At 41.7% G+C, this 24,660-nt stretch overlaps 1 protein-coding gene across 1 annotated transcript in view; it reads right to left on the reverse strand.

Annotated features, from left to right (window-relative positions):
• kcnh3 (potassium voltage-gated channel, subfamily H (eag-related), member 3) overlaps nt 1-23,667 on the reverse strand; it is a 172,207-nt gene extending 148,540 nt beyond the window's left edge. Inside the window, exon 1 of the mRNA XM_078262637.1 lies at nt 23,293-23,667. Within this exon, the coding sequence (XP_078118763.1) occupies nt 23,293-23,368 (76 nt within the window). The 5' untranslated portion in view covers nt 23,369-23,667. The remainder of the gene's footprint in view (nt 1-23,292) is intronic.
• Between the last annotated feature and the right edge of the window lie 993 nt (nt 23,668-24,660).

Below are 24,660 nucleotides of genomic sequence, written 5' to 3' on the forward strand. Positions count from 1 at the left end.
TTCCTGAGGCTATTTTGCAGAGGCACCCTTGCTCCATGCAGCGCTTAGCACCGCCCAAGACATTGTGATTGGTTTACAGAAATGCCAATAAACCAAAGGACGTTATTCTCCCATCCCGGAATGCTGTGTGGACTAGCCAGACCCTCCTCTGCAGCGCTGTGAAGGAAGGTCTGGCAATGCAAGACTAGAAAGTAGCTAACGCCTGCGCAAGAAGTTGCTAAAAGTTGCTAACTGATGCCAATTTGCATTTACGAAGGGTTGTGCAATGGTTGTAATATGAAAATGGATGTTTGAGGGGCATTTTTGCAACACTGTGTACTCAAATGATGTCTGAATCATCAAATTCAGACATCAGTCGTGTCGCACTGTAAGCAGCCACTTCACACACAAAAGCTTTGTTGATTAAATGGATTTCAGCACTCGAGACAATCAATTGAAGAAAAATATTTTTCAAAGCCCAACCAGTAAATGGATGGATTGATTTAAAGGTGCTTCAGACATAACATATCTACACGGTGCTGACTAATGTGTTGTTCACACAGTGGCAAAAGAGACGAAACAAGGGAAACAAAAAGAGAATTTGATGACTCAGACATCATTTGACTACATGGTACATTTTCATATTACAACCATTGCACAATCCTTCATAAATGCAAATCAGCATCAGTTAGCAACTTCTAGCAACTTTTTGCGCAGGCGTTAGCTACTTTCTAGTCTCGCATTGCCAGACCTTCCTCCACAGCATTGCGGAGGATGGTCTAGCTAGTCCACATAGCATTCCGTATGTCCTTATTTCATACAAACAATCAAGACAAAGAATAAAGACAAAATGCCTATATTCAAACTTCAGCTTCAGAAGACTCATGTTTCAAAAGGAGGCATCACTCAAGTTTAGTTTTACTGTGGAGTAGTGCCCTAGTCCAGTTCTGTTTATAAAAAGTTTAGTGATCATTGAGGGTTAGAAACTAATATGTTTTTGTCTGATTTATTACATTGTTCTATGACATTATTGTGTTTTGCACCCTGCTTAAAGCCAGTAATTTGTCAAAGTACTAGTAGCATTTTTAGGCCTTTATTGACAGGACAGCTGAAGAAATGAAAGGGGAAAGAGAGAAGGAATGACATGCAGCAAAGGGCCGCAGGTCAGAGTCGAACCCTGGCCCGCCCCGTCGAGGAGTAAACCTCTATATATGGGCACCTGCTCTACCAACAGAGCTAACAGGGCGCCCCAAGTATTGTATATTACAACAATTTGACTTACAGATTTAGAAAATCAGACGCATGCTTTTTATTTGAGCATAACTCAACACAAAGGCCTTTTTAATGTTCACAGACATTACAAATTAAAGACGACAACAGCAAACACATGGTGTGAAAACCATTTTGCAGCACCTTTGTGAAAATACAAATCAACATTTTAATTAATATCCTCAGGTTTCAACAATTTATTTGCATTTCTTTTTTAAAAATGACCAATGATCTCCCAGCCACTGTGGCCGGGTGACCTAAAAGTTAAGGTTTCACCTTGATGCACAGACACACAAAGAATTAAACTATATGCACACACCTATATTATATATGTATATTTACACAAATACACATGGGACCTCCTGCAGAACACACGCAAGTACAGGTACACGCAACATGTTGTGGATGTGGGGAGCTATGACCCTGAGAAGCCTGAATGTATTCATTCATGTATTCATTCATGTATTCATTCATGTATAATGCAAACTCACATGCAGCTGCATCTACTCCTACTACATACGGACAAAATATGCTCCTTAGATGCTTGCCATTAAATTAGCTTTTAAAGCAACACTATGTAGTAGGGCTGGACGATTAATCAAAAATGTATCGGCATCAAAATTCTGAAGCTGTCATCGACGTATTTTTCCCGTGACGATAATTTATTCCTGTTGATAGGCCTACTTTCTCCTTTAAACTAATGTACCTATGGCCGGTTAGCTCAGTTGGTAGAGCAGGGACACATACGTAGAGGTTTATTCCTTGGTGCAGAAGGTCGAGGGTTCGCATCTGACCTGCGATGGTTTCCCCCCCTCTCTCTCTCACCTTTCATGTCTGAGCTCTCTGTACCGAGTGTGTAGTCACATGACTTCGCCCAGACCAGTCAGCCGCACGTAAAGTGTACTGTGGGATAACTCACAACACAGAGTCTGAGTCAACTGAGCAACTTGTACCTAAAGAAAGAAGCGACAATGTCCATCATCTGGAAACATCTTGGCTTGAAAAAGAGATGATTTAGAACAACGTGATTAATTATTGGTCATTTATCGTTATCGAGGTAGAGGCAATTAATTGTAATTTTAGGTCATATCCTGCAGCCCTCCTATGTAGCTATTTTACCTTAACATAACGTTGTCGGAAAAACAACACAGGCGTTTCCTTGAAACTCGCCTCGCCAGCCCCGTGGTGCATTCAAAGTTATTGTTAAATACCTTGTTCCCATCTAGTGGTTGTTTTTGTCGTTTATAGCAATTTACTGGTGAAATAAGTTGTTACGAGTTATTGTTATAACATTTTTAATAGGGCTGTCAGCATTAACGATTAAGGGCCAAGCATAACGCGTAATTTCTTTTTAATCACATGCCGCCATTTATTAATTTATTTTACACTTCACTCAGCTTCGCGTCGTGCCTAACAACGCCCCTTAGCTGTTCTAAAATCACTAGAATCTACAGCCTCTTGGGGCTAGGCTACTATTTTGACCCTTTTCCGCACCTTACTTATCATCAAGCTGTCATACTTCCTCATAACACATCCTACTGCTGCAGGCATGATAGAGAAAGACAGCAGCAAGAATTGTTACATTCCTCATTAGAAAAATGTAAAGGTTACAAATGTCCTGCTGTGGCATCGGTTTTTGGACCATTTTGTTTGTATAAGCAAAGTGTTAGTGTTACATCTCAGTTAATTGCTGTGGTGTAAGGATAGGGATTTTTAGTTTTTTAGTTAGGTACTTGGAGGAATTGTGCAATAATGACTCATTCACACATTTTTCTTTTGTTTACAGTAAATAAATAAATAAATAATAAATACAAATCAAATCAAAAGTCAAGTTCATGAAGTAACTTTCTTTGCATTCATTTGATTCCAAATCAAGAGAATGGCTTTCCATTGTTAATATGTAGAACAGAATTGTAATCATGTGATAAAACATGCGATTAATCGTGATTAACTATAGAAATTCAGCGATTAATCGTGATTAAGAAAAAAATAATCATTTGACAGCCCTAATTTTTAATAAATCAATTCATTTTGACCATATGGCCTTAGCAATAAACTAGCCGTTGTTAAATGCTGGCGACTTTCGTTCTGTGCTGAAGAAAACGCTGACAGTTTTTTTATCTCACTGCAATAATAACAAATGTACAGCTGTCCATCTGTTTAGCTAAGTGTAACACACACACACACAGGTTGCCATGGAGAGATTATTGTTGCCCACAGGTTAAAAAAGAAACTGATTAATACTTAAACATAGCCTTCTTTAGTTGTGTGTTACTAGCACAGGGAATAAAAGCTTGGCAGAGGAAACACTACTTTGCTTAATACTGTGGTCAATTCAATTTCATGTATTCATGAACACCACAGGTCAGTGGTATTTTTCTCTCTTTTTTCTCAGTTCCTCAGGTCTATTAGAAAGACAGGAGCACTACAAGACATCCTGTTAAGATACTGTAATTGGAGCTGCACATTCAGTGCCATCTACAGACTCTCCAAAGCAGTCAAATCAGATAATTCTCAAAACTAATGGTGCGGTCAGACCACAATTAGCCAGGCAAAATCTACACATGGATGTGGCAGAAAGCAGACAGGACAGGAAACAGTGTGGGCAGAGTTGTAAGCTATGAGCTGTAGAGCGCAGGACCTAAAATGGCTGGCGAGCTAACAAGCTGTAAATTACATTGCACAGCTTCTTAACAAACACCGTCATTATCCTCTGTCATTGTCCTCGCAGTCACTGCAGCCAAGCAACATGCAACAGGTGCTTGAATTAGTTATTTGTGCGGTTCTATACACAAGTACAGTATATAAACCATCAATACTTGAATTAAATGTCAACCCTCTCTCAGATTGGCTGGACATCAACTTCAGTCAGATTGAACGTTAATTCTTCACACACCATCACGTTTGGCATTTTAAAAATGATCATTCTGTAAATCACATTGACCGCGCAATGCCTGTGGCACTGCAACAGTTTGGTTGAGGGAGAATAATGTGTGAAAAAAAAGTCTCCCTCATCACTTTGACACAGTGCCATAATTGCATAATCTTATGACTCTGGCAGGCTATATAAAGAAAGGTGGTAATAATGCACGCGGCTTGAAGCCACGAATGCGTCGCATAATATGAGACACACACACACACACACACACACACACACACACACACACACACACACACACACACACACACACACACACACACACCAAACAAGGGAGCATTCACATGCAGCCAATTAGTTTGACAGTGGAGAGCAGTGGAGTTAAGAGTAGCAGTCAGTCACTGTTGCTTCTCCCTGCAGCTGACAGGATAAGAAGGGAATGAGAGTGAATAAAATAAATAGCTGCTGAGGTTAAGACTCATAATTTGCATACGTTTACGTAATCCGTTTGGATAAAGGCAAATATTGTCAAACAATCATTTTTATAATAGTGACTGATATTACTACCAGTGCATTCCCTCCAAACATACGTCTTATGTGAGGTGGGCTGCCTGCCAGAGCCAAAAATACTCAAATCTGAGGGATTAATAGCATCTGGAGCGTATTTGACAAGAGCAGCTTTGTTGGCCAACATCTCCATCGACAAGCTAATCCCTTTCAACACATATGTCAACAAATAACCGGGTGAGATAAGCAACTGAACAATGCCTTTCTGTTGCTTCTCCAGCAAATATTCTCTCTTAATTGTGAACATGAGTATGTGAACATGTGGTACTGCATGAGCTACTGAAGCCCTAGTCTGATTTATCGGAAGTACCTTTCCGCTCTCTGTGTGTTGCCATTTTTAAAATCTCTTCGCTTTGGGAAATTACAAGCGTCGAGCTAGCAAGCTACACGCTGAAAATGGAAAGTTTAAAAAAAAATTTGGATGGTGCAACAAGACAGGCCTGCTTGGTTCTTTCGGGGAATGATTGTAAAGATTTAAAAAGAATATGTTTAGGTCATCACCTCTCTAACTGGGACGTTTTGGGACCGATCGGTGGGATTGCTGTGGACGAAGTACACACGGAGATACACTGGTAAGAGCTAATGAGGTCTGACTATGTATCAGCTCATTTAAAAAGCTCACGTTACTTTATTGTGTGAACTGTTAACTTCATTTAATATTTTATTTGTTTTTTTGTGGGGTGCAATGTTCCACAAAAACAAGTTCCTTCCCGATACTATTTTGCAGAGCCACATTCGCTGCGTCTGGAGTTTAGCGCCAGCGCTGTGGAGTAAGGTCTGGCAATGTGAGACTACTCAAGCACAGACCACAATGAAAGAAGCTCAAAAACACAAACAACAACATAAAGGGTGGATTTAGTCTTTTGGATCTCATAAAGCCAAATCAAGCCAATCCGTCTTGTCCAGTAACAGGTGCATCTCTCACTGACCAGCTGCCACTCCCACAGTCCTGCCATGGAAAACAGCATTGTTTTTCTTTATTGGAACATTGCTTAGTCACTGGCCTTTTGATGCTGCAGGAAAGACAGGCCCATCGCCTTTCTCCAAAGTCAATATTTGCTACAATTACACATACAACTGGAGAGTAGTGGCCTAGCTAATGATGCAATATGATAGTCATCTACAAACTGAAAAAACAAAGAAATGGACATGAACATGTTTAATAAAATATGAGCGTGACCATTTACACACAAACACAAAAACGCATGCACACTTGGATCAAAAAGGTGCTTTGAGGCCGTTGACACACTTTCCCAGCAGCAGTCTCTGAAAAGGCTGTCCAGTGTATCGACCATCTTCAGAGAGCAGGTTGGTAAAGAGCGATAGTCCCCAGGCACTCGCTGCCAAGTCCTGTTAGGGTTACTTGGCTCTGACACAGTGTCTGTTTGACTGACTGTCTGGCCGCTTGACTGAAGAGACTCCAACTGCCCTGCTCCCCCTAAGCAAAGTCTTTTTTCAATTCAAAAGAAGCAAGAGTCTGTGTCCCCGCCCTGAAATGATGCATCAATAAAAATGTGTCTAGGGTTAAACATGAATAAATTGTTGGAACAAGCAGAGAGAATATATACTGTAGTGGGCCTGAATATCCTTTTCTCTAGCCTGACAAGCCAAACCCACATCAAGATGTTCTTTGTTTTTTTCCTCAAAGAAAATCTTAACTCCAAGTCTTCCAAAGCCGATTCGAAAGACTGCCTTTCGCCAGCAGCAGCAGCCATAGGCCCGCCCACCGACTCTATACACGATGTGATTGGCCCGGCCAGAGTTTGGTTTTTCCAGCTCGCAAGCCAACAGAGAGTTTCTTTGCTGCCGCTAGGGTGCGTCTAGATTTCTAGGCTACTTCTTCTCCCTTTCCAACACAGAACTCAAGATATGCAAACATTTTTAATAAAACAAGAAAATGTAGTTGGGGAAGTTATGGATACTGTTGTATCGGTCAATCCTCCTTATCCATGCAGCCTTTTTTTTAATAAAACTTTAAAATGTCCTTTAAGAAAACTTTGTGGGTTTGTACTTGGGCACATCGGAGCTTTGAGCTAAAGTCTTATGTCAACATGCTAAAATTCTAATGTTTAGCAGGTGTCATGTTTACAATGGTACACACCACTGTATTTAATGATGTTATTCAGATTACTTTATTGTCCATTAGATTTGCATAAAATGGAAATTTGGCTTTGGCACTGGCATATAAGACAAAACACCATTCAACACACAACAATGATGCATTTTAAATCTTAAACTGACCACTAAAGTGGCAGTATGAGGTGATTGTTTACAGCATCATGGGATCATCTTGTGGCCAACTGTTGCTGCTTCAGTTTTAATGTGCCCCAACCTGCGGGGACTGCTACAAACAAGAGCTGTAGTTAATCAAGTCATTTGTTGGCAATGATATGTCAGATTTATGGTTCGAGCCCCAATCAATGTTGGCAGATTTCAGATATCTGTGACGTAGAAGCTGGCTATAAAACGTGTTAGTAGTGATGTGAGGTTTAATTGAAATGTCTGTTTTCTATCTTTAATGATGTGCAGAGAAAGATGTGACTGAGCATCGAACTCCAATAATTGCTATTTTTTAGAGCCCTTTCAGGGCCAGGATTCCTAACGGGACCATCTCTCTGACCCTCTCAGACGTTTCTCCTTTTCAATAAGGGCTAAATTAGTTTCGCTATGCCAGACCTTCCTCCACAGCGCTGCTGAGGAGGGTCTGGCTAGCATTCCAGGATGCTCCGGTTTATTGGCATGTCTTTAAACCAATCACACACGGTGCCTAAAAGTATCGGAGTTCGGTACCCAGCCCTATTCTCATTGGGACTCATTCACCAATATCTTCCTAAGTTTTCTCTTAAATATGTTCTTAAGAAAGTCCTTAAGAAAAGTCTACATCGGATTCATGACGTGTTCTTAAACAACAGAATTGTTCGCACCTGTGTTCTTAGGATTGATGAATCCCACGTCTTCGTAATTGAAAGCACGTGCCAGTTGTTCCTAATTAGCATAAGAAAACGCCCCTCAAATTCCCATAAGCTTCCTGTGCACCTCCTGGGAAGCGAGACGCTTCGCAGATGACTTGTACATTGCAGTGGTGAAGGGAGTAGTGAATCTCAGTACTTAAGTAAAAGTACAAATAACCAGAGACATAATTACTTTAGTAAAAGTAGAAGATGTCCACTGCCATCCGCTTTTGAAGTTCCTATCCTAACCAGCATAAAACGGAAATATGTTGTTAGAATCGGAATGCGTTTGGTTTTATTCATGGATGTATTTTAAGACGGTTTTATTTTCTTTAACCATGCAAGTAAGCAAATAAAGTGTGTGAAGCAGCGAACAAGGGGAGGCAATGTGAAGAGGTCCAGCCAAATAAATAAGATATGAACGCGTCTTACGCTGCCTGGCGGAGGAGTAAATGACGCTGTGGAGAGGCAACTATGATTTAATAACGGGAATAATAAAAAACAAACATTTTCATTTTCACTTTTACCGGAGGATGTATTACCGAGGGTCAGCGGCGCTGCGCCCGGGCTCTGGAGCACCGGAGCCGGCTTGGAAGCCGACAAAGGGTCGGCGGTGGCCACATATATATCTATGGCAACCAAACTTCACTGGTGAGACAAATGTGTGACGGTCAGGAAGACGTTGTGGCAGGGGGAAAACTGATCAGAAAATGTAACGGAACGTTGTAGAAATGTAGTGGAGTAGAAAGAATAGATAATTGCTGCAAAATGTAACTGCACATTTGACTTTTACTTAAGTAAAGTACAGATACGTGAAAAATGTAGACTACTTAAGTACAGTAACAAAGAATTTGTACTTTGTTACATTCCACCACTGCATTTTGGCCCTATAAAAAGCGCAATCAATCACCAAATAACGCAGGATTTAATCAAGTCAAGTCAAGTCAATTGTATTTGTATAGCACATTTAAACGAACAACAGTTGACCCAAAGTGCTTTACAAGTAGAGCAGGGAAGGGAAACAATATGCCTTAAAGATACATAATCAAGTGTGCAAGGTACCATGAATATAATTAAACAGAGGAAGAATTAAATAAAATAACATAGAGAAAAAAGAAAAAAACAGCAATGGATGGATGAAATACAAAAAGGTAAGAAAAAGTTGAGTTCAGTTCATAGATCTGGAAAAAAAAATCAAAATAAAAAAAAAATCAAAGGGAGTTAAAAGCAAGAGAGTGAAAATGCGTCTTCAGATTTGATTTAAAACTAGTAATTGTATTACATGATTTGATATGGGGTGGGAGAGAATTCCAGAGTTTGGTGGCTACTACAGAGAAGGCTCGGTCCCCTCTGGTTTTTAGGCGTGTCCGGGGGATGACAAAGAGTTGTTAGGTTGTGGCCCTGAGTGCCCTGGCGGCAGAGTAAGTAGACAGGAGATCGGAAATATAATATATATATATAATATAAAAACAAAAAGTAAAACTTTAAAATTGATTCTGAATTTCACTGGCAACCAATGAAGCTCAGCTAAAACTGGAGTTATGTGGTCATATTTTTTTGGTGCCAGTGAGGAGTCTAGCAGCAGCATTCTGGACTAATTGGAGTCTGTTTAAATTATATTGGGTTAGGCCTGTCTGTAGTGAAATATAATCAGTTTAATTGCTGATGTAAATTGCAGTGTTAGTGTTTCTTTGCATACTATGATTTTTCTTTTCAACAAATCAGATCAGAAATACATTACATTACAATACAATAATATCATTGTCAACGACTGTAGAATTAAATAAAATGCAGTAACCAATTATTTGGAGCAAACTGTCATCATTCAAATGTGCGTAAGAGTGCTCTTGAGTGTTCGTAGAGTTTGTTCTCAGCTAAGAACAAATCCAAGATAAGAAAACATTAGTGACTGTCAGAATCTTCGTAAAAAGTGCGTAAGTGGGGTTTAAGAACACATTTCTTCGTAAGAACGGTTGGTGAATGAGGCCCAATGTACATATCTCATCCTGACTTTGTGTCCTTTTCTCAGCCTTGTTTATGCATATATTTGCATCTTTGACAGAATGATATCCTGTGGCTAAATAAGGGCTGTGTATCTATATGTGCGTGCTATACTGTACGTTTTCCTGCAGGACTGTTTTTTTTTACCCAAGAGACAGAAGGCTGCCCTTGGGGATTTTATGCTCCATCTGGTGACTTCATAGTGCTGTACATCCGACAGCATCTCACTTCTGTGGCTGCGACCAGACATGAACTTTGGCGTGCTGCAGTGAAATGATCACATGCACCAAATGCAAAACAAATGAGTGGACATTGGTGTGTAAGAAGATTTTTGTTCCACTGTATCCATAGCTAAAAGTGGTCTCTGTGTCTCTATAGGATGTCTGGTAGAATAAATGCCATTTCACATTACTGCGTCACAGGTTGCACGTTGCAGTGTAATATGCCATGGTTACCACCTCATCAGAAACAAAATCACCCTCTCATCTGTGCAGGTTGGCGGTGCAGTGACTCACACATCATACAGCGTTTGGCATCTAGTTCAAAGCAGCCAGCTGTATCTGCCGCTCCTCGGTTTCTAGTATATGGCCACTTTGACTCAGAAGTTCACAACGTACGAATGTATATAAAGCTGGAAATCAAGTAATAACAGTGTTGATGAGAGCCAGGGTTTAAGGCTGCATGTGTGTGTTAAGATTACAGAATTGTAAATCGAGGGATGTGTCAGCATACGCTTTGCCGTTTTACTAGGTTTACTAGTTTGCATATGCAGGTAGAAATGGTAAGAAAAATGAGATGTAGGGAGGTAAGATTTACACTTACATGCCCAAAATGATGCAGGTATCGTCACATGTGATCCATGAATGTAATGTAAAAATATACTATCAATAACTTTCAGAGAGACTATTTAGCCTAGAACAACAAAGTAAAAAATAGTCACTGTTTCAATGTTGTTGTTTTTAATGGCTCTTTGCCAATAATAATTTAATAATGTATACTCTTTATTGCTCCCCAATGGGGAAATTGAAATTTACACTCGGTTGTTATTACACACTGCACACAGGCCTGAACTACACGCACATGCTCAGGTCCAATTCATGCACTAATGGAGAGATGTCAGAGTGAGTGGGCTGCGACTGCTGAACAGGTGCCCTGAGTGGTTGAGGGGGGGTTCAGTGCCTTGCTCAAGAGCACCTTGGCAGTGCCCAGGAAGTGAACTGGCATCTCTCCAACTACCAGTCCACACGCCGTACTTTGGTCCGTACGGGGTCTTGAACCAGCGACCCTCCGGTTCCCAACCCCCTATGGACTGAGCTACTGCCACCCCCTAAGAAACAAGAAATAACAAAAATGCCAACGCACTGTGGGAAGGCAATAGTTTGCGTTAATTTGTAACGGCCCAGACCTAGGTTGCATTATGAACATGCCCACAGACTCAAATGTTGGTACGGAAAACATAGCAAGATAACATTTCAGGAACCTCAATATATAGGAAAATGTACATTTATCAAGAAGAAAAAACAGTGGCACAAAAAAAAAAAAATTCTATATTATTTTAGAGCTACCACTCTAACTTTCTCAAATGAGGCATTTCTGGGAAGCCCGTGTCTCTTTCAGTGAAGCCAAGCTCCCCGTAGCTCCCCCGTATTTGGTTCCATCTCTTTCCAAAAACCATGGGTGTTAACATGCTGCTATAACAGCATCCGCTGCTCTGCCAAGGCGTTCCACAAGATTTTGGAACCTGGCTGCAGAGATTTGCTCCCCTTGAGCCAAAAGAGCATTGATGAGGTTGGCCACTGACGTTGGATGAGGACTGTGTTCCAGTTCACTCCGAGCGTGTTAGATGAAGTTGAGGCCAGGGCTCTGTGTAGACCAGCCAACTTCTTATCAGGGTTACCAAACTGGTAGCCTGGAAATCCAGACCTAAATCCAAAAGATTAAAGGGGTGGCATTGAGTAATGAAAATGGCCCAACTCGAGGGGCGGCACCAAGCATGCATTTGAAAATCTCACTGCACGCAATTGGATAACACTACGACCAATAACAACAGTACACGGGGTGACGTATCCAGAACGTACCCATACGCTTAGCTAACAGCGTAGCTAACTGGTAGATTAAACTGTCGTCATCTGTTTAGCTCGCCTCTGGCCCGCCTATATCAGATACACCGATGTGATTGGTGCAGCTCGGCTACAGAGCATAGTTAATGAGCATCATTACTCAATGCCAGAGTGACTCGCTGAGCTAATTCAAATTGTGCTCTCGCGAGAACTCTGGATTTCCAGGGTACCAAACTGGAGAAGAAAAAAATCGTTTCTTTATGGAGCTGGATTTGTGCACGGGGGTTTCATCATGTTGAAACAGTAAACGGTCTTATGTTGCCACAATGTTGGAAGAATGCTATCATCGTAAGAGTTCTAGGAGATGGGTCAATCCTAAGCGGGATAGATAAGCACATAAGAAGCTGGCTCCAAACTAGTTTAATGATAGCCAGAACAATTATTTTAAGAGATGGACAAATGAAGGGTGCCTTCAATCCAAGAGTGGGCTTGTGTCATGTAAATGGTTTGCTAGATTGAATGTCTACACTAGAAAATGGGGAAACTACTTAAGCTCTCTGGAGGGCTCCTAGGAAGCCATGTACTGTGGAGAGGCAAATACTATGTGCTTATTGTTTTATCACATACATAAAGTATGTACATACTTACATTATATGTTTATTTTGTTTACAGTTTCGTGTCTGTTTATTTATATTGTCTTGAGTATTATGGTTATTAATTTATTTTGTCTTGATTTTTGTCTAGTGTATCTAAGCTGACCACCAACAGCCTACGACATGTAGTTGTAAACTGTTTTGTATTTAGTTTAAAGCCATACAAATGTTAATCACAAATCACAAAATTACTTAAGAGGTTTAGCCCAAAGCATGAAAAATTAAGATTAAAAGTATACCAAAGTATGTACTTTTGGCCATAAAGTGTATCTTTTCTTGTCACATGTTTTAAATGTATCACACATCAAAAATTGTTCTCTTATCTTATCTGTTTAGGCTGTCTCTTGTGCTGATTTAACATATCAAATGACATGTTACATTTTGTTCTCCCTTTTCATACAAATCAGCTGTTTGGTGACATTTTACAATTCTGACGAAATATTAGAATTGGCAGCAAATGCCTGCTCTTCATCCAACAAGGTAATAGACATGTTTGCTTTTAGAAATACTGCAGGACTGCAGATATTTAACAGCCTGAGTAACCACAGCTAATACAATTCATTTTTGTTTATGCATTTATTAGTTTCATTTGTGATTTACTGTAGCTAGAGGCAGTTTCGAACTAGTACACATAATTGAGCCAGCACTGAAATTTGGCTTAACAAGACAATATAAAATAACTGTTTTTTAGGAAATTTGCTAGGAAAGACAATCCAATAGCTGCTCTGTCAGCCCTTTCCATGACGCTGTGTAAAGTGCAGTGTCTAATAAAGCCTGAGCTCGGATTCATCTGCTTCCAATTGGAACATATTAGCTCGGAGCGGTCTAATGCACCCTCTGTCGCTTTGGCTTCATCACTTTCATTTAGCGCTATTAGAGACCCGGGCTCAGTCCTTCTCATCCTGCACACTCGCGTATTTTGCTTCCCTCATTTCTTGCGCACATGGTGACATCTTTATTGACCACCTGGTTTGTTGTCCATTAATCTCGCTTCTTCTCTACCTTTCTCTGAAACTTGTAACTTCTTGCCACGAGCCGGTCTGCAGCGTTCTGAAACCTGCCAGTTCACACCAATGAGACAAGACGAGACGGTGTATCATCTCCATGACAACGCCTCGCTGTACTTCCGTTCTAATTTCCGACTTCTAGGCTTTTTTTGTGTAGCTGGATATATCATTTGTTTCGTGTAAATATGAATGTGGATAACGTTAGCGGTAGTGAGATGCTTGCTACAGTTGCATTTCTAGTGACGAATCGGCGAAAACACGTTTTATTTCTCTGATTCACGGCTTTGTTCTAATGCCGCTGGGCGCTCCCTCTCTTCACGTTACCATATAATGTCACCGTGCTTTCGGGCGGTCGTTGAGGCTCCGTCTAAAACTCTGCCATTTCGTACAGCTGTTTGTAACATAAAAATAAAATGGATTATGGATCATTTTATTTCTATAGTTTAATGCTGACTTTACCGGATGACTTCTCTATTGGCTGTTGAAACAGGTGACGTCTCTTACGTTCTAAAACCAGCCTCTGCGACTTGAACAGCTGAGTTGTATGGAAAGCCAAACAGTTCAAATACACGTGTTTGGCTTTCCATATTCCTCTGACGCGTCACGTGAATTTGTCAGCTGTATGGACGGAGTTAGCAACGGCCTTCAGCTGCACTGTCTCCAGGAAGGCTGCTCTCGTGTACAGGGTTTTTCATGCATAGAGGAATTTTGGCATCCCCCCAAAGAGGTTTCAGCCTGAGCCAAAGTAAAATCACCAGCGCAATAACATCGGAAGGATTATCAGTACTGAATTTAGAGAGATTTTTAACCAGTTAAAAATCGTGGTCTACTTTTGTTTTGGTACGGTTTTCAAGTGGACTCGGGCACGGATCGACCAACTCTGCCTAAGTAAGGTCCGAAGTGTTTAAACTAATGAAACAAAATGGACTTTGGGGTCAAGAGTACTCGGATCTGGGCCCAGGTCCCGGATGTAAACATCCCCTTACTGCATTATATTCCATTGTACTTTATTATATTTTGAATTGTCACCTGCCTCTTGAGTTTTGTGTTGTCCTCTACATAAATAAAGAGGTTTCCACCATATAAATGCATAAAAATGAATGCATAAAAATTTATCAGAATGCAGGAAATGAAGTGTTTGGCACTCAACATTTCCCTGGGGAGGACCCTCAGCTTGTTATGTGCCCCCCCCCATAGGCCCATTCTGGGCCAGGAAAAACCCTGGTGTATCCTCGCTCATAGCTCCTCGCAGGGGCGGGGCTAGAAAGGGGGCACGGGGTGGCACCGCCCCCCCCGAAATATGATTGGCCTCCCCCCTGGTGTTGTTCTATCCTAGCCAATATTTCCTATATTTCTAAGCATATTTTCTATGCTGCATTCTGATAAAAACCCCTCCTAGGATCCCTCCTTGATCCCCGGTGCAGGAATAAGAGCTTTAAGAAGGCCTGTCACTTCACCTGGCCATGGTGCCTTCTCCACCTCACTAGCCATGGTGCCTTCTCCACCTCACTACAGCTGAAACGCTAGAGTAAAAACCAACACAGCTCTGCTGGTCTAAAATAAGCCACTGTATGACTCAAGTGTCAAAATGTCAAGTTGGATTTTCTCATCTGTTCACACTGTTTCCTCTGGCTCATTTCAAGGGCCCCTGCAGCACTGCCTGGATACCTAGCCTTATTATAAGATCTTTTGATTGGCAGCGGACATGTTATTCTGTATCATAAACCTCTCTCCCTACTGGTCTTTGATAGGTACTGTCAGCTGTTTGAAAAAGCACTTTTACACAATGAAAATGTATCGTTTTACCTTCCTGCCCAGGGACTACGGGCGGAAAGTAGCAATTGTTCTGCAACCTGGTACAATGCATCTCTCCTTGTTCTTATACAGTACAAGGTTAATGTTTAATTGTGCATTGTCCCTGTTTAAATAAAATTTCATTACTTTATGCTCTCTATTTGGAGCAACTGGTACTGAACTGAAGCAGTTATCTCTGCTCTCCTCAAAACCACCACACTCCTTTGACGAACACTAAGTCACATTTTTTTAAACAGCACAGTATAATTTACGCTGCTCTTTTGTCTATTCTTCTCCTTAGTTGCATAAGTCTGTCTGTGTTTGTTTTACTGTTGGTTGTATGCATTTATGTGGCTGTTTGCTTTAATTGTCAGCTTTTAACCATCTAGGTTGCTGCCTCAGTCTGCTGTATCGTTCGTCTTTATGCATGTATGAGACTGCTGGTCCATGTTTGCTTAAGGGTTAGTTTTTATGCATCTGTGACTGCCTGTTTGTCTGCTTCAATTGTTAGTTTGTATGTCTATTTTATAGTGTTTAACCATTATCATTTCTAAAAGCCTAACCAGGGACAAGGACTGCAAATTAGTCCACAGCTAGAAGTCCCACATACATTGCATCGGTTGCACTTTAGATGTAACAATGCCTAAAGGTATTGTCCCTGACAAATAAACGGATACAATGAAATGAAATTGACAAAAACAGTTATTTTACCTTACAGAACTCAGGAGTTGCTGAGCTACCATAAAGCAGAAATAACGGCTTCAGTTCCCCGGCGTAAAGGGCTGAAAACATTCTAAATATAGCGTCCACTTAAACTGATTTAGATGTTTTTAGGTGTCTAAAATGTGTTTAGCTGCTGCCTTTGTCCACAGCAGGACGTTGCTTAGGTTCCGTGTCGGTACTCCTGTCTGCTTCTCCAAACTGGGGGTGTGCTAACCGCCATCTACTGGAGCTAACACACTGACTCTGGAGAAGTAGCTCATACAACCACACTAAAAAAACACACACACACAAACAAAATCTAAACTATCCCTTTAAAATCATCTTCAGTATAGACTGATGGAAGTTGCAACAACAAAACATGCACCAGTGATTTTTAATTCATATTTTAAATTCAAAATAAAAACTGTCATCAGGAAAATGCGTCCCCTTATTGGGTATACAGGCTACATCATTTTGCATGGTTTGTGGCATTTAAATAACGTCTTTGTCAAGATAAAGAAAGTTGAGGAGAAACCAAAGCAAACCAGCCCTTCAGGCCTGATCCTCCATTTTTGGGAATCCTGTTAAACATATGTTGCTATCAGAAATCACTTACAAGTGGATGGTGAAAGCACCCATATTGATTATTTTAAACAGACCATTGTAAATAATATATGACTGTTTGGGTAGCTATTGATTACAACCCGCTGCTTTCAGAAATGCAACACACAGAGAGAAAGAGAAAGAGAAAGAGAGAGAGTTAGTTTAGTGTGTACATGTGTTTCTAAGCAATAGAAAACAACCCCCGTAGGCCTTCAGATTCTAGCTCTGGGATGCTTTCTGTGTCTGAAGAGTGAAAGTTATCCATCTGTCCATCTGTTAAGACCTAATTCGTTAATTATCAACTTTATAATCTGACTGCGGGCGCAAGCGTAAGTGCAAAGAGGTGATTGTTAAATACAGAAGTAATGAAGTGAGCTCACTTTATCGAGAGCCCTCTTGGTTTTAAACGAGCCGAGGCGCGTGCCTAATTGATGGTTTCATTCATTCTCCATCCCAATCACAGTCCACGTAACTAATGGAACGGGCCTCATGTAACTTGGCGTGATATATTACAAAGGCAGTCAGGCAATGTGGCATTGGATTCCTGCAGGTGAGGATGTGTCAGAGTTTATTGCATAGTGAGTAAACCAGCAGCAGAAAAGACAGGCAGTGGTGACCTAAAGGTTAAAGAAGTGAGCTTGGGACCGGGAGGTCACTGATTCCATCCCCAGACAGGCAGGATAAAACTGGATGAAAACCCTAACTGGTTGCTGCTCGGTGGCCAGCAGATCAGACTGTGGTTGTACTGGGTATGAATGTGTTCGTAGCTCATCTTACCTCAATAAATAAGGGTAAAAAAAAAGAGAGAGCGATGAGCCATACAAATTAAGTGTAATTCATATGACTTCCACATTTTGTTTACTGTATGCACCACATTGACTGCTGCTGTACAATAACGCGGCTGGCCGCGTAGGGAGGACGTCAGGTGGTGTTAAAACACAGGACTTTCAGGCCGGGGAGCGGAGGTAATGGTAAACATTACCATTGTCATCGTGAACGTGTTGCCATGCTGTCACCATTTAGCCCGAAGCCTTGCTGTGCCTAAATACTATCTAACAGAGCCGATTGCATGGCTGACTCTTGGCCTTTTAATCTGGCTGTAGCTTGCCGATATACCGTTAAGAAGTAACAGCGCCAAGCCGAGCCATTATTAGGCCTATCATTATATCTGTTCCTGCCTGATGAGAGACCAGCAGTAGGTTTAGGCACAAAGCGCCACGGGGGAAACACACACCTGGGACAAGACAATGCTTCAGGGCTAATCTGTGCTGTCAAACACACAGGCACAGATGCACACAGATACACAAACACAGGCACAGGGAAGTGGTGACAGGCTGTCTCCCTGCAGCCCAGAGCCACGTACACTCATTTTCCCAATTACACATATGCACATGGACACGCGTGCACCAAATCAAGTGAATAACAACAAGAGGAGAGGGTGGGAGGCAACTAATGAAAGACTGAAGGAGGGAAGAGAGATCATGTGTGAGATCATTGGGAGTTATCTCCGCTGTGAGATAGAGACATAATGTAATACACCTTACTTCTCTCAGACAGGAGCAAATGGACTTTGCAGCAAAGTGAGTATTTTGTGTGATGAGGCTGAGCAGATGGAGGGGAAAGATCTTGAAAGCTAAATGAATAGATCCAATACTACAATCTGTATTCTTGTAAGATGTTATGGCCTTTGTTTTGCTTTTGTTAAGCCCTCTATCAGTCCAAGTAACGTTTATTGATTTGCTACTAATTACTTTCTAGGATATTGCAATAAATCGGCAACGGAAGACGTAAAGACATCAGCTTCTCAGCAGATTGAATTGTCTTCTATTCTTACAGTGTAGGTGTAACAGAGTACCTGGGAACAGCCAGTCTGACACCAGGCTTAGAGACGGGTTCACGGAAAATTTGACATCCTACCTAATGCTAATATCGGACAAAAATAAAATGGAAACATGTAAGTTTGTTGTTTTTTGTCATCAAAAGTATAGCTGAATCTCTCTGTAAAGCGTTATCTTTCACACCTTCAACGATAACTTTAGTCAAACCAGGAATGATTTTGTTGTCCCTTCTTCATACAGTTAAATCTCCTTTTGGATTTAAAATGAAGCGTGACAGAAGGAGTGGGCGCTCGCAGGCGGGTGGCAGCTTGTGCAGAGCGCTGGTCCAGGCGTGTCCACGTGACGAGCAGGGCCCAGGCTCTAACCTGATTAGGACCAAGCCAAGACCCACTCAATTAATAGGACCAATTGACTCACGTAGTCCCACACAGCTGCCGCCCTTTCTAGGAAGCACAGCCGCAAATTAACTTTGATTGCACTGTGCATGAGGTTTATGGTAAGCCTTCAAAAGACTTGTTCTTTCCTCAGTTAACCTCCAGATTGTAATTGTCACATTCTAACAAATTCAAAATAATGATTCTAATTAGACCTCTGAATGAATGCACTGATTGCAGAATGAAATGAAATAAACATCATTTTTTTACAGGGTGCTTAGTCAATTGGCAAATTTTGTGTGTGTGTGTGTGTGTGTGTGTGTGTGTGTGTGTGTGTGTGTGTGTGTGTGTGTGTGTGTGTGTGTGTGTGTTTTCTCATGCGGTTCTTAGAGGTGTTGGCTACAACGTCATAAGAGGGGTCTATAAATAATAACCTTTCTCCAAGTGTATGATTCAGAAGCTGTGATGTAAACCTGCAGCGCACTTCACATCCATGTTAGGTAGGGGTGGGAATCACAGGGTACAGTACCTCACGACACGATACACGGCCCGTGATACCGATAATATCACGACACAGCAATTCTGCGATAATCAATACATTGCACCTCATGTATTTTCCGATCTTTGCACCGATCCCATACACTATCAGTATCTGCTGCACAGATTAGGGCTGAAACTAATTCATTTAATTACAGATTCTTGTGTCAATTACTTGTTTTCCCTCCAATAAATCCATAGCTCATTTAGACTACAAATTGTCAGAAAATGGACATCAGTTTTCCACTCTCTCTTGCATTTCCAGTCAAAAACAAAAAGATATTCATATAAAATTATATGAAACAGAGTAAAAAAGAGAAAAGCAGCAAATCCTCACATTTGAGAAGCTGGAACCGGCCAGTGTTTGGAATTTGTGCTTGATAAATAACTTCCAACAATTAATTGATAACTGATTAACTTTAGGGACTAATTGATTATTGACTAATCGTTACAGTCCTGGCGCAGATACTGACCATATTAAGTGAATCAGGTACCTGCTATGAATTGATCCATCACATTAAATACAGTTTCACAGCCAATGTCATGAAAATGCATTTGCATGCATTTGTTTCCAATCCATTCAGTCACAGCAGGCCGCCGACTCCACAAGAGTCCATGGTCTCTTGTTCCCTTACATATATTATAAATAATACAATATACAAATTTTAGATTCAGGAAAGAGAAAATACTGTTACAATTGTTTTGGTAAAAAGTTTGATCAGTGCATCTCTACTTCTAGTTTTGAAAGGAGCAGTGCTAACAATGAAATGCACGAGCTCATGAGCATTTATCGAAAGTATATTAGCATTCCATCAGGCGATTGAAGACCCTGCTGGAGCTTGGAAAATTCACTGCGCGGCCTCTTTTTCCACTTTATGATGCTGCTTTTGTTCTGCACCTGAAGTCAACTGGGATTAGATGTGCACATTTTCCTTTATTCTCTACTTAAGGTGTTGCGTTTAAGCCACAGCAAGTTGTTAGAGCTCAGTGGCCATTAGTCAAAGATGTGAGCTGTGAGTGCATATGTGCGAGTCCCGCTTGATGGTGGCATGGTTTGAAATCATGTCTTTTCTGCTCTAAACATCTCCAAGAGCAATGCAAACGTTGCCAGGTTCCACAGTCAGTCGACTGAGATGCATAAAACAACTGAGCAGCTACACAAAGCAGCTAATAGTCTTCAACGTCAAATGTGTACCTGTTCTGGCAGAGACGACTGGCTTTTTAAAGTAATCTCACTCATACACACACACAACCACAATTTAATGAGAAACTAATATCACACCATTCAAAAACACATAGCTTGTCACACCTAAGACCCGTAAGGGATTTATATTTCGACATATTTGAAATTCCCCCTCCTCCCACACAGTCTCCCGTCATACACACACTCCGTCCTGCTCGCCCCACCCCCACAGCCTCTCCTTTCCACCCCCCACTCCTCTGACAAGCAGAAAGGCCACGATGAATTCATGACATCCATGCGAGTTAGTTACAACGACTGCTGGAGATGTGCAATTATCAGCACCTCAGCAAATGGAAAGCCTGTATTTTAGCCAGTCATAAAAAAAAAGCTGGGCTTAGACCACTTCTAGACACGATGGGAGAGTTAATCCACAGAACATGAGCATTTCCATTCTACTGTTTGATTTGTGTTTGAGCATATGTAAGGAGTGTGTGAGAAACATGGGCGCGGGGGGATGAAAGCATGTATGTAATGCAAACTACATTCATATTGAGTGTTTAAGACCTGAAGTATGGGTAGACTCAGTCATATGGCACATAACAGCAGAGAGATGAGTGTATGGCTGCAAATAACCAATATTTGTTGTCGATTAATCTGGCAATTATTTTCTCAATTTATCGATTGGTTGTTGGTAGGGCTGCACAGTTAATCGCAATTGTATCGAAATAGCAATATGGACTAGTGAGTTACCCAAATCGCAGGGGGGCAATATTTGTTAAAATGTGTAGGAATTTCTCCCATCTAGCGTTGAGATCATATATCGCAATCAACTCTCTCTCACCACGCAGTTCAAAGTACGTATCACAGCTACGGTAGCCTTCACGCTTCAAAAAGCCGGTCTCTTGCTTTTTTCAATATCCTTTTTCTTTTCCTGGGCGAAGAAGAAGACTCCTGTTCCTGAAATTTGGATTTTGAATACGTGTGGTCCTCAATGTTTCCTTCTTCAAACTTTCCGGGGCCGGGAAGCTACGATACCCATTAGCAGCGTCAGCAGCACCTGTGAGTTTATCATGTGACAGAGAAAACAAGCAGAAAGGCGGAGCAGTACGTCCTGTATGTCCCTTACCGGCTAACGTATTACAAGATGGAGCATGAATATGGAGCGTCTACCCCAGTTCATGCGAATGCAAATGTAAAATTTCAAGCCAATAGGAATACTTGGAATTGATGGTGTGATAATGAACAACTAAACATGTTACACACTGGACTTTTAATGCCAAAATATGCATCAACCCCTTTTGAGTATTGAGTATTTTGCTGCTACATAGATGTCCAGGCCTACAAATCTTGTCCTACAGACTAAAGAAAATATCATAATAACACAATAATCAATAATATCGCAATCGCAATATCAGTCAAAATAATCATAATTAGATATTTTCCTCATATCGTGCAGCCCTAGTTGTTTGTTTTATAAAAATGCCCGAAAATGGTAAAAAATGTCTATCAGTGATCCCAAAAGCCCCAGATGACGTCCTCATGTCTTGTTTTGTCCACACCTCAAAGATATTCAGTTTACTGTCACAGAAGAGTGAAAAAAAACCCAGAAAAACCAGAAAATATTCTCATTTAAGAAGCGGGAATCAGAGAATTTTTACTTTAAGTAGACGACTAATCGATTTATCTTTGCAGCTCTAGATGAGTGTAAAGATAAAAGGACAATACAGAACAGAGGAGCTATTTGTTCCTCTCGTCCCCACAGCAGATCCTTAAGAGACAGCCCTAACAATTCACTAAGACCTTTCAAAGTCACAGCATTTTAATGTCATGTCGTCCAAAGCAGGAGCCACTATTGCCACTGTGTTTAGTGAGTGTAGTTAGGAGAGCAGAGGACTTGGAAAACCCTCGGGAATTTGCCTTTTTAGTGCCTCGCTTGCTGCTGCATGGTCGAATGGTCTTTTCTATCATGCTGTCACACATAACTGGTTTTGGGGAGACACTGACTCGCCCCCGCTCGCAGACTCACACAAGCCATCGCCCTGAATAATCAACGCAGAAGGAGAGACAAACGGCCCAAACGCGATATAAGCATCTCTCAGCCCACCCGCCCACCCACCCAGCATGGGCCGAACCACACGGGCTGCTCATCGCATCTGTTCACAAGACACCCTCACCAAAGAAAAAGAAGAAGAAAAAAACAGGTCTGTATATCCTACCTCTCTTTCTACAGCATCATTTCAACTGCTATTGATAGGAAATAGTATTATGATAGAGATCAGGATGAAACAGACACATGTGGGGAGTTGGGTACAAAAGATTTGAGTTTGAAACTGCAACCTTTCTGGTGAGACTGGTCGACTGAAAGAGACACACAGAGTGAAGCCTCTGTATGGACACAATGGCCACAGTGGTGCCCAAAGGCACTGAAGACAAGTCTCGGTCATAAAACTACAAGAGTGAGCCAAATCAGCTGGCAAAATCTCTTAACACCTTCCATTGCATGCAGCATTAGGAAACATGTTGGTAGTCATCACAACACTGCCATCACTGGACTAAACAGAAGACCAGAATACTGTTTATGATTACTGCTTGTGCAGACAGGTGCACATTATCTTGTAAGAAAATGTGACCTTCTTACAGAGGATGCCACTTTAAATGATCGACATATTGAAGAGACTAGTGCTTTGATTTATTAGGCAGAGTGAAACTCTTTCAAAAACTTTTAAAGTTGCATCTTAGAGAGAAAAAATCCTGTTGCACTCCTAAATGCAGGCTATATATATACTAGGTTTAGTATGCATGTGGCATTCCATGCAGTTGAGTTTTTTTCCTCTCGTGCATGTTTTGAGAAAACCAAAATAAAGGGATCATCAGAAAGCTCTCGTTTGGTACTCACGGGTGCCATCAAAGCGGGTCGCGATGGTGTCCAGGAAGGTGTTTTGTGGGGCGAGCAGCCCTCTCATCACCGGCATCCTGCTCCGGGTCGACTGGGTCCTCCTGCCTCGGCGCCCCGGGGCAGCGCTTGACTCCTGCGAAGACCCGAAACTCGGCAGGAAGCGAGAGGTGCCCGGTGCGCATCCCAGCCCCTGGAGAAGCGCACCGATCCGAGATACGCGCGGTGACTCCACCTTGGCACCGCGGGGGTTGTGACCATAATCAACTAAGCAGAGAGCGAGCAATGGCCGTTGGATGCACCTGTGCACCTTCCAACGGGGGGAAACAAATGTTAAAACGCCAGTGTGTGCGAGTGTGTGCGTGTGTGTGCGTGTGTGTGTGTTCGCAAAAAAAACAACAAGTGCGCTGGAGAGAGATGAGGACGGATGGAGAGACCGCAAGTTTTGATGCCGACAGCGCGTGGAGTGAATCTTATCGCTACAAGCTCCTCCTCAGCTCTCTCTCTCTCTCTCTCTCTCTCTCTCTCTCTCTCTCTCTCTCTCTCTCGTTGCCACAACTGAGAGCAGATGCAGAATCACAGGACGCCCTGCCTGTGGTGCTGTTTCCAAGTGCACGTGGAGACAAAGAGATGTGGCCTTTCCCCTGATGCGCACTATAAGAAAAGTAGACCCAATTCACGTTGTGTAGGCTACGGATCCAAAGAGTCGTCATCTGCTGTTTGCGCGAAGCAAGACTATTGAAATCTCGGTTAAAACAGAAACTTTACTGCGTAAACCTTGTATTGTCATTGCAGGGAGACCCATACAACGAAATTGTGAGTGCCACAACTGAAGGTGCATTAAAGATGGGACGGGACAGGAAAAAGGTTGCACATGGTGTATGGCCCATTCAATCCGTTGGTTGTGGTTTTTATGCCCAAAGGGAAGCAGGCTGAGCAGGTGATGTCCAGGGTGCAGGTGGTCATGGGTTACAGTGTGCCCGAAGTTAAAAATGAATATGGAATTGACCAGGCCTGTATACCAATCTGTAATTGAGATTTTCTAAGAGGACCATTACATATAGGAAGCCGCTCCTCTCCTCTCCTCTCCTCTCCTCTCCTCAGGACCACATAGCCTCGTGCAGTTCTCATTGCACGGTGGCATTCTGCCCTCTTCTGGTTACGCCTCGCAATTTAAACGCACTCTGTCCCCAATTCCATATGGAGAAGAAATATGAGCCATTATAACCTGAAACGTTATATATAAATCAGTGGTATGAAGCGGTGTAGTCTGCGTGATACGCAGTACAGGATTTCCATATACCCACTGAAAAATGCCCAATGACACGCAACATACTTGTCACCTGTGTTTTTCTTCTTCACATAGGCTAA

This window comes from Sander vitreus, chromosome 11, assembly GCF_031162955.1.
Source record: "Sander vitreus isolate 19-12246 chromosome 11, sanVit1, whole genome shotgun sequence".
NCBI lineage: Eukaryota > Metazoa > Chordata > Actinopteri > Perciformes > Percidae > Sander > Sander vitreus.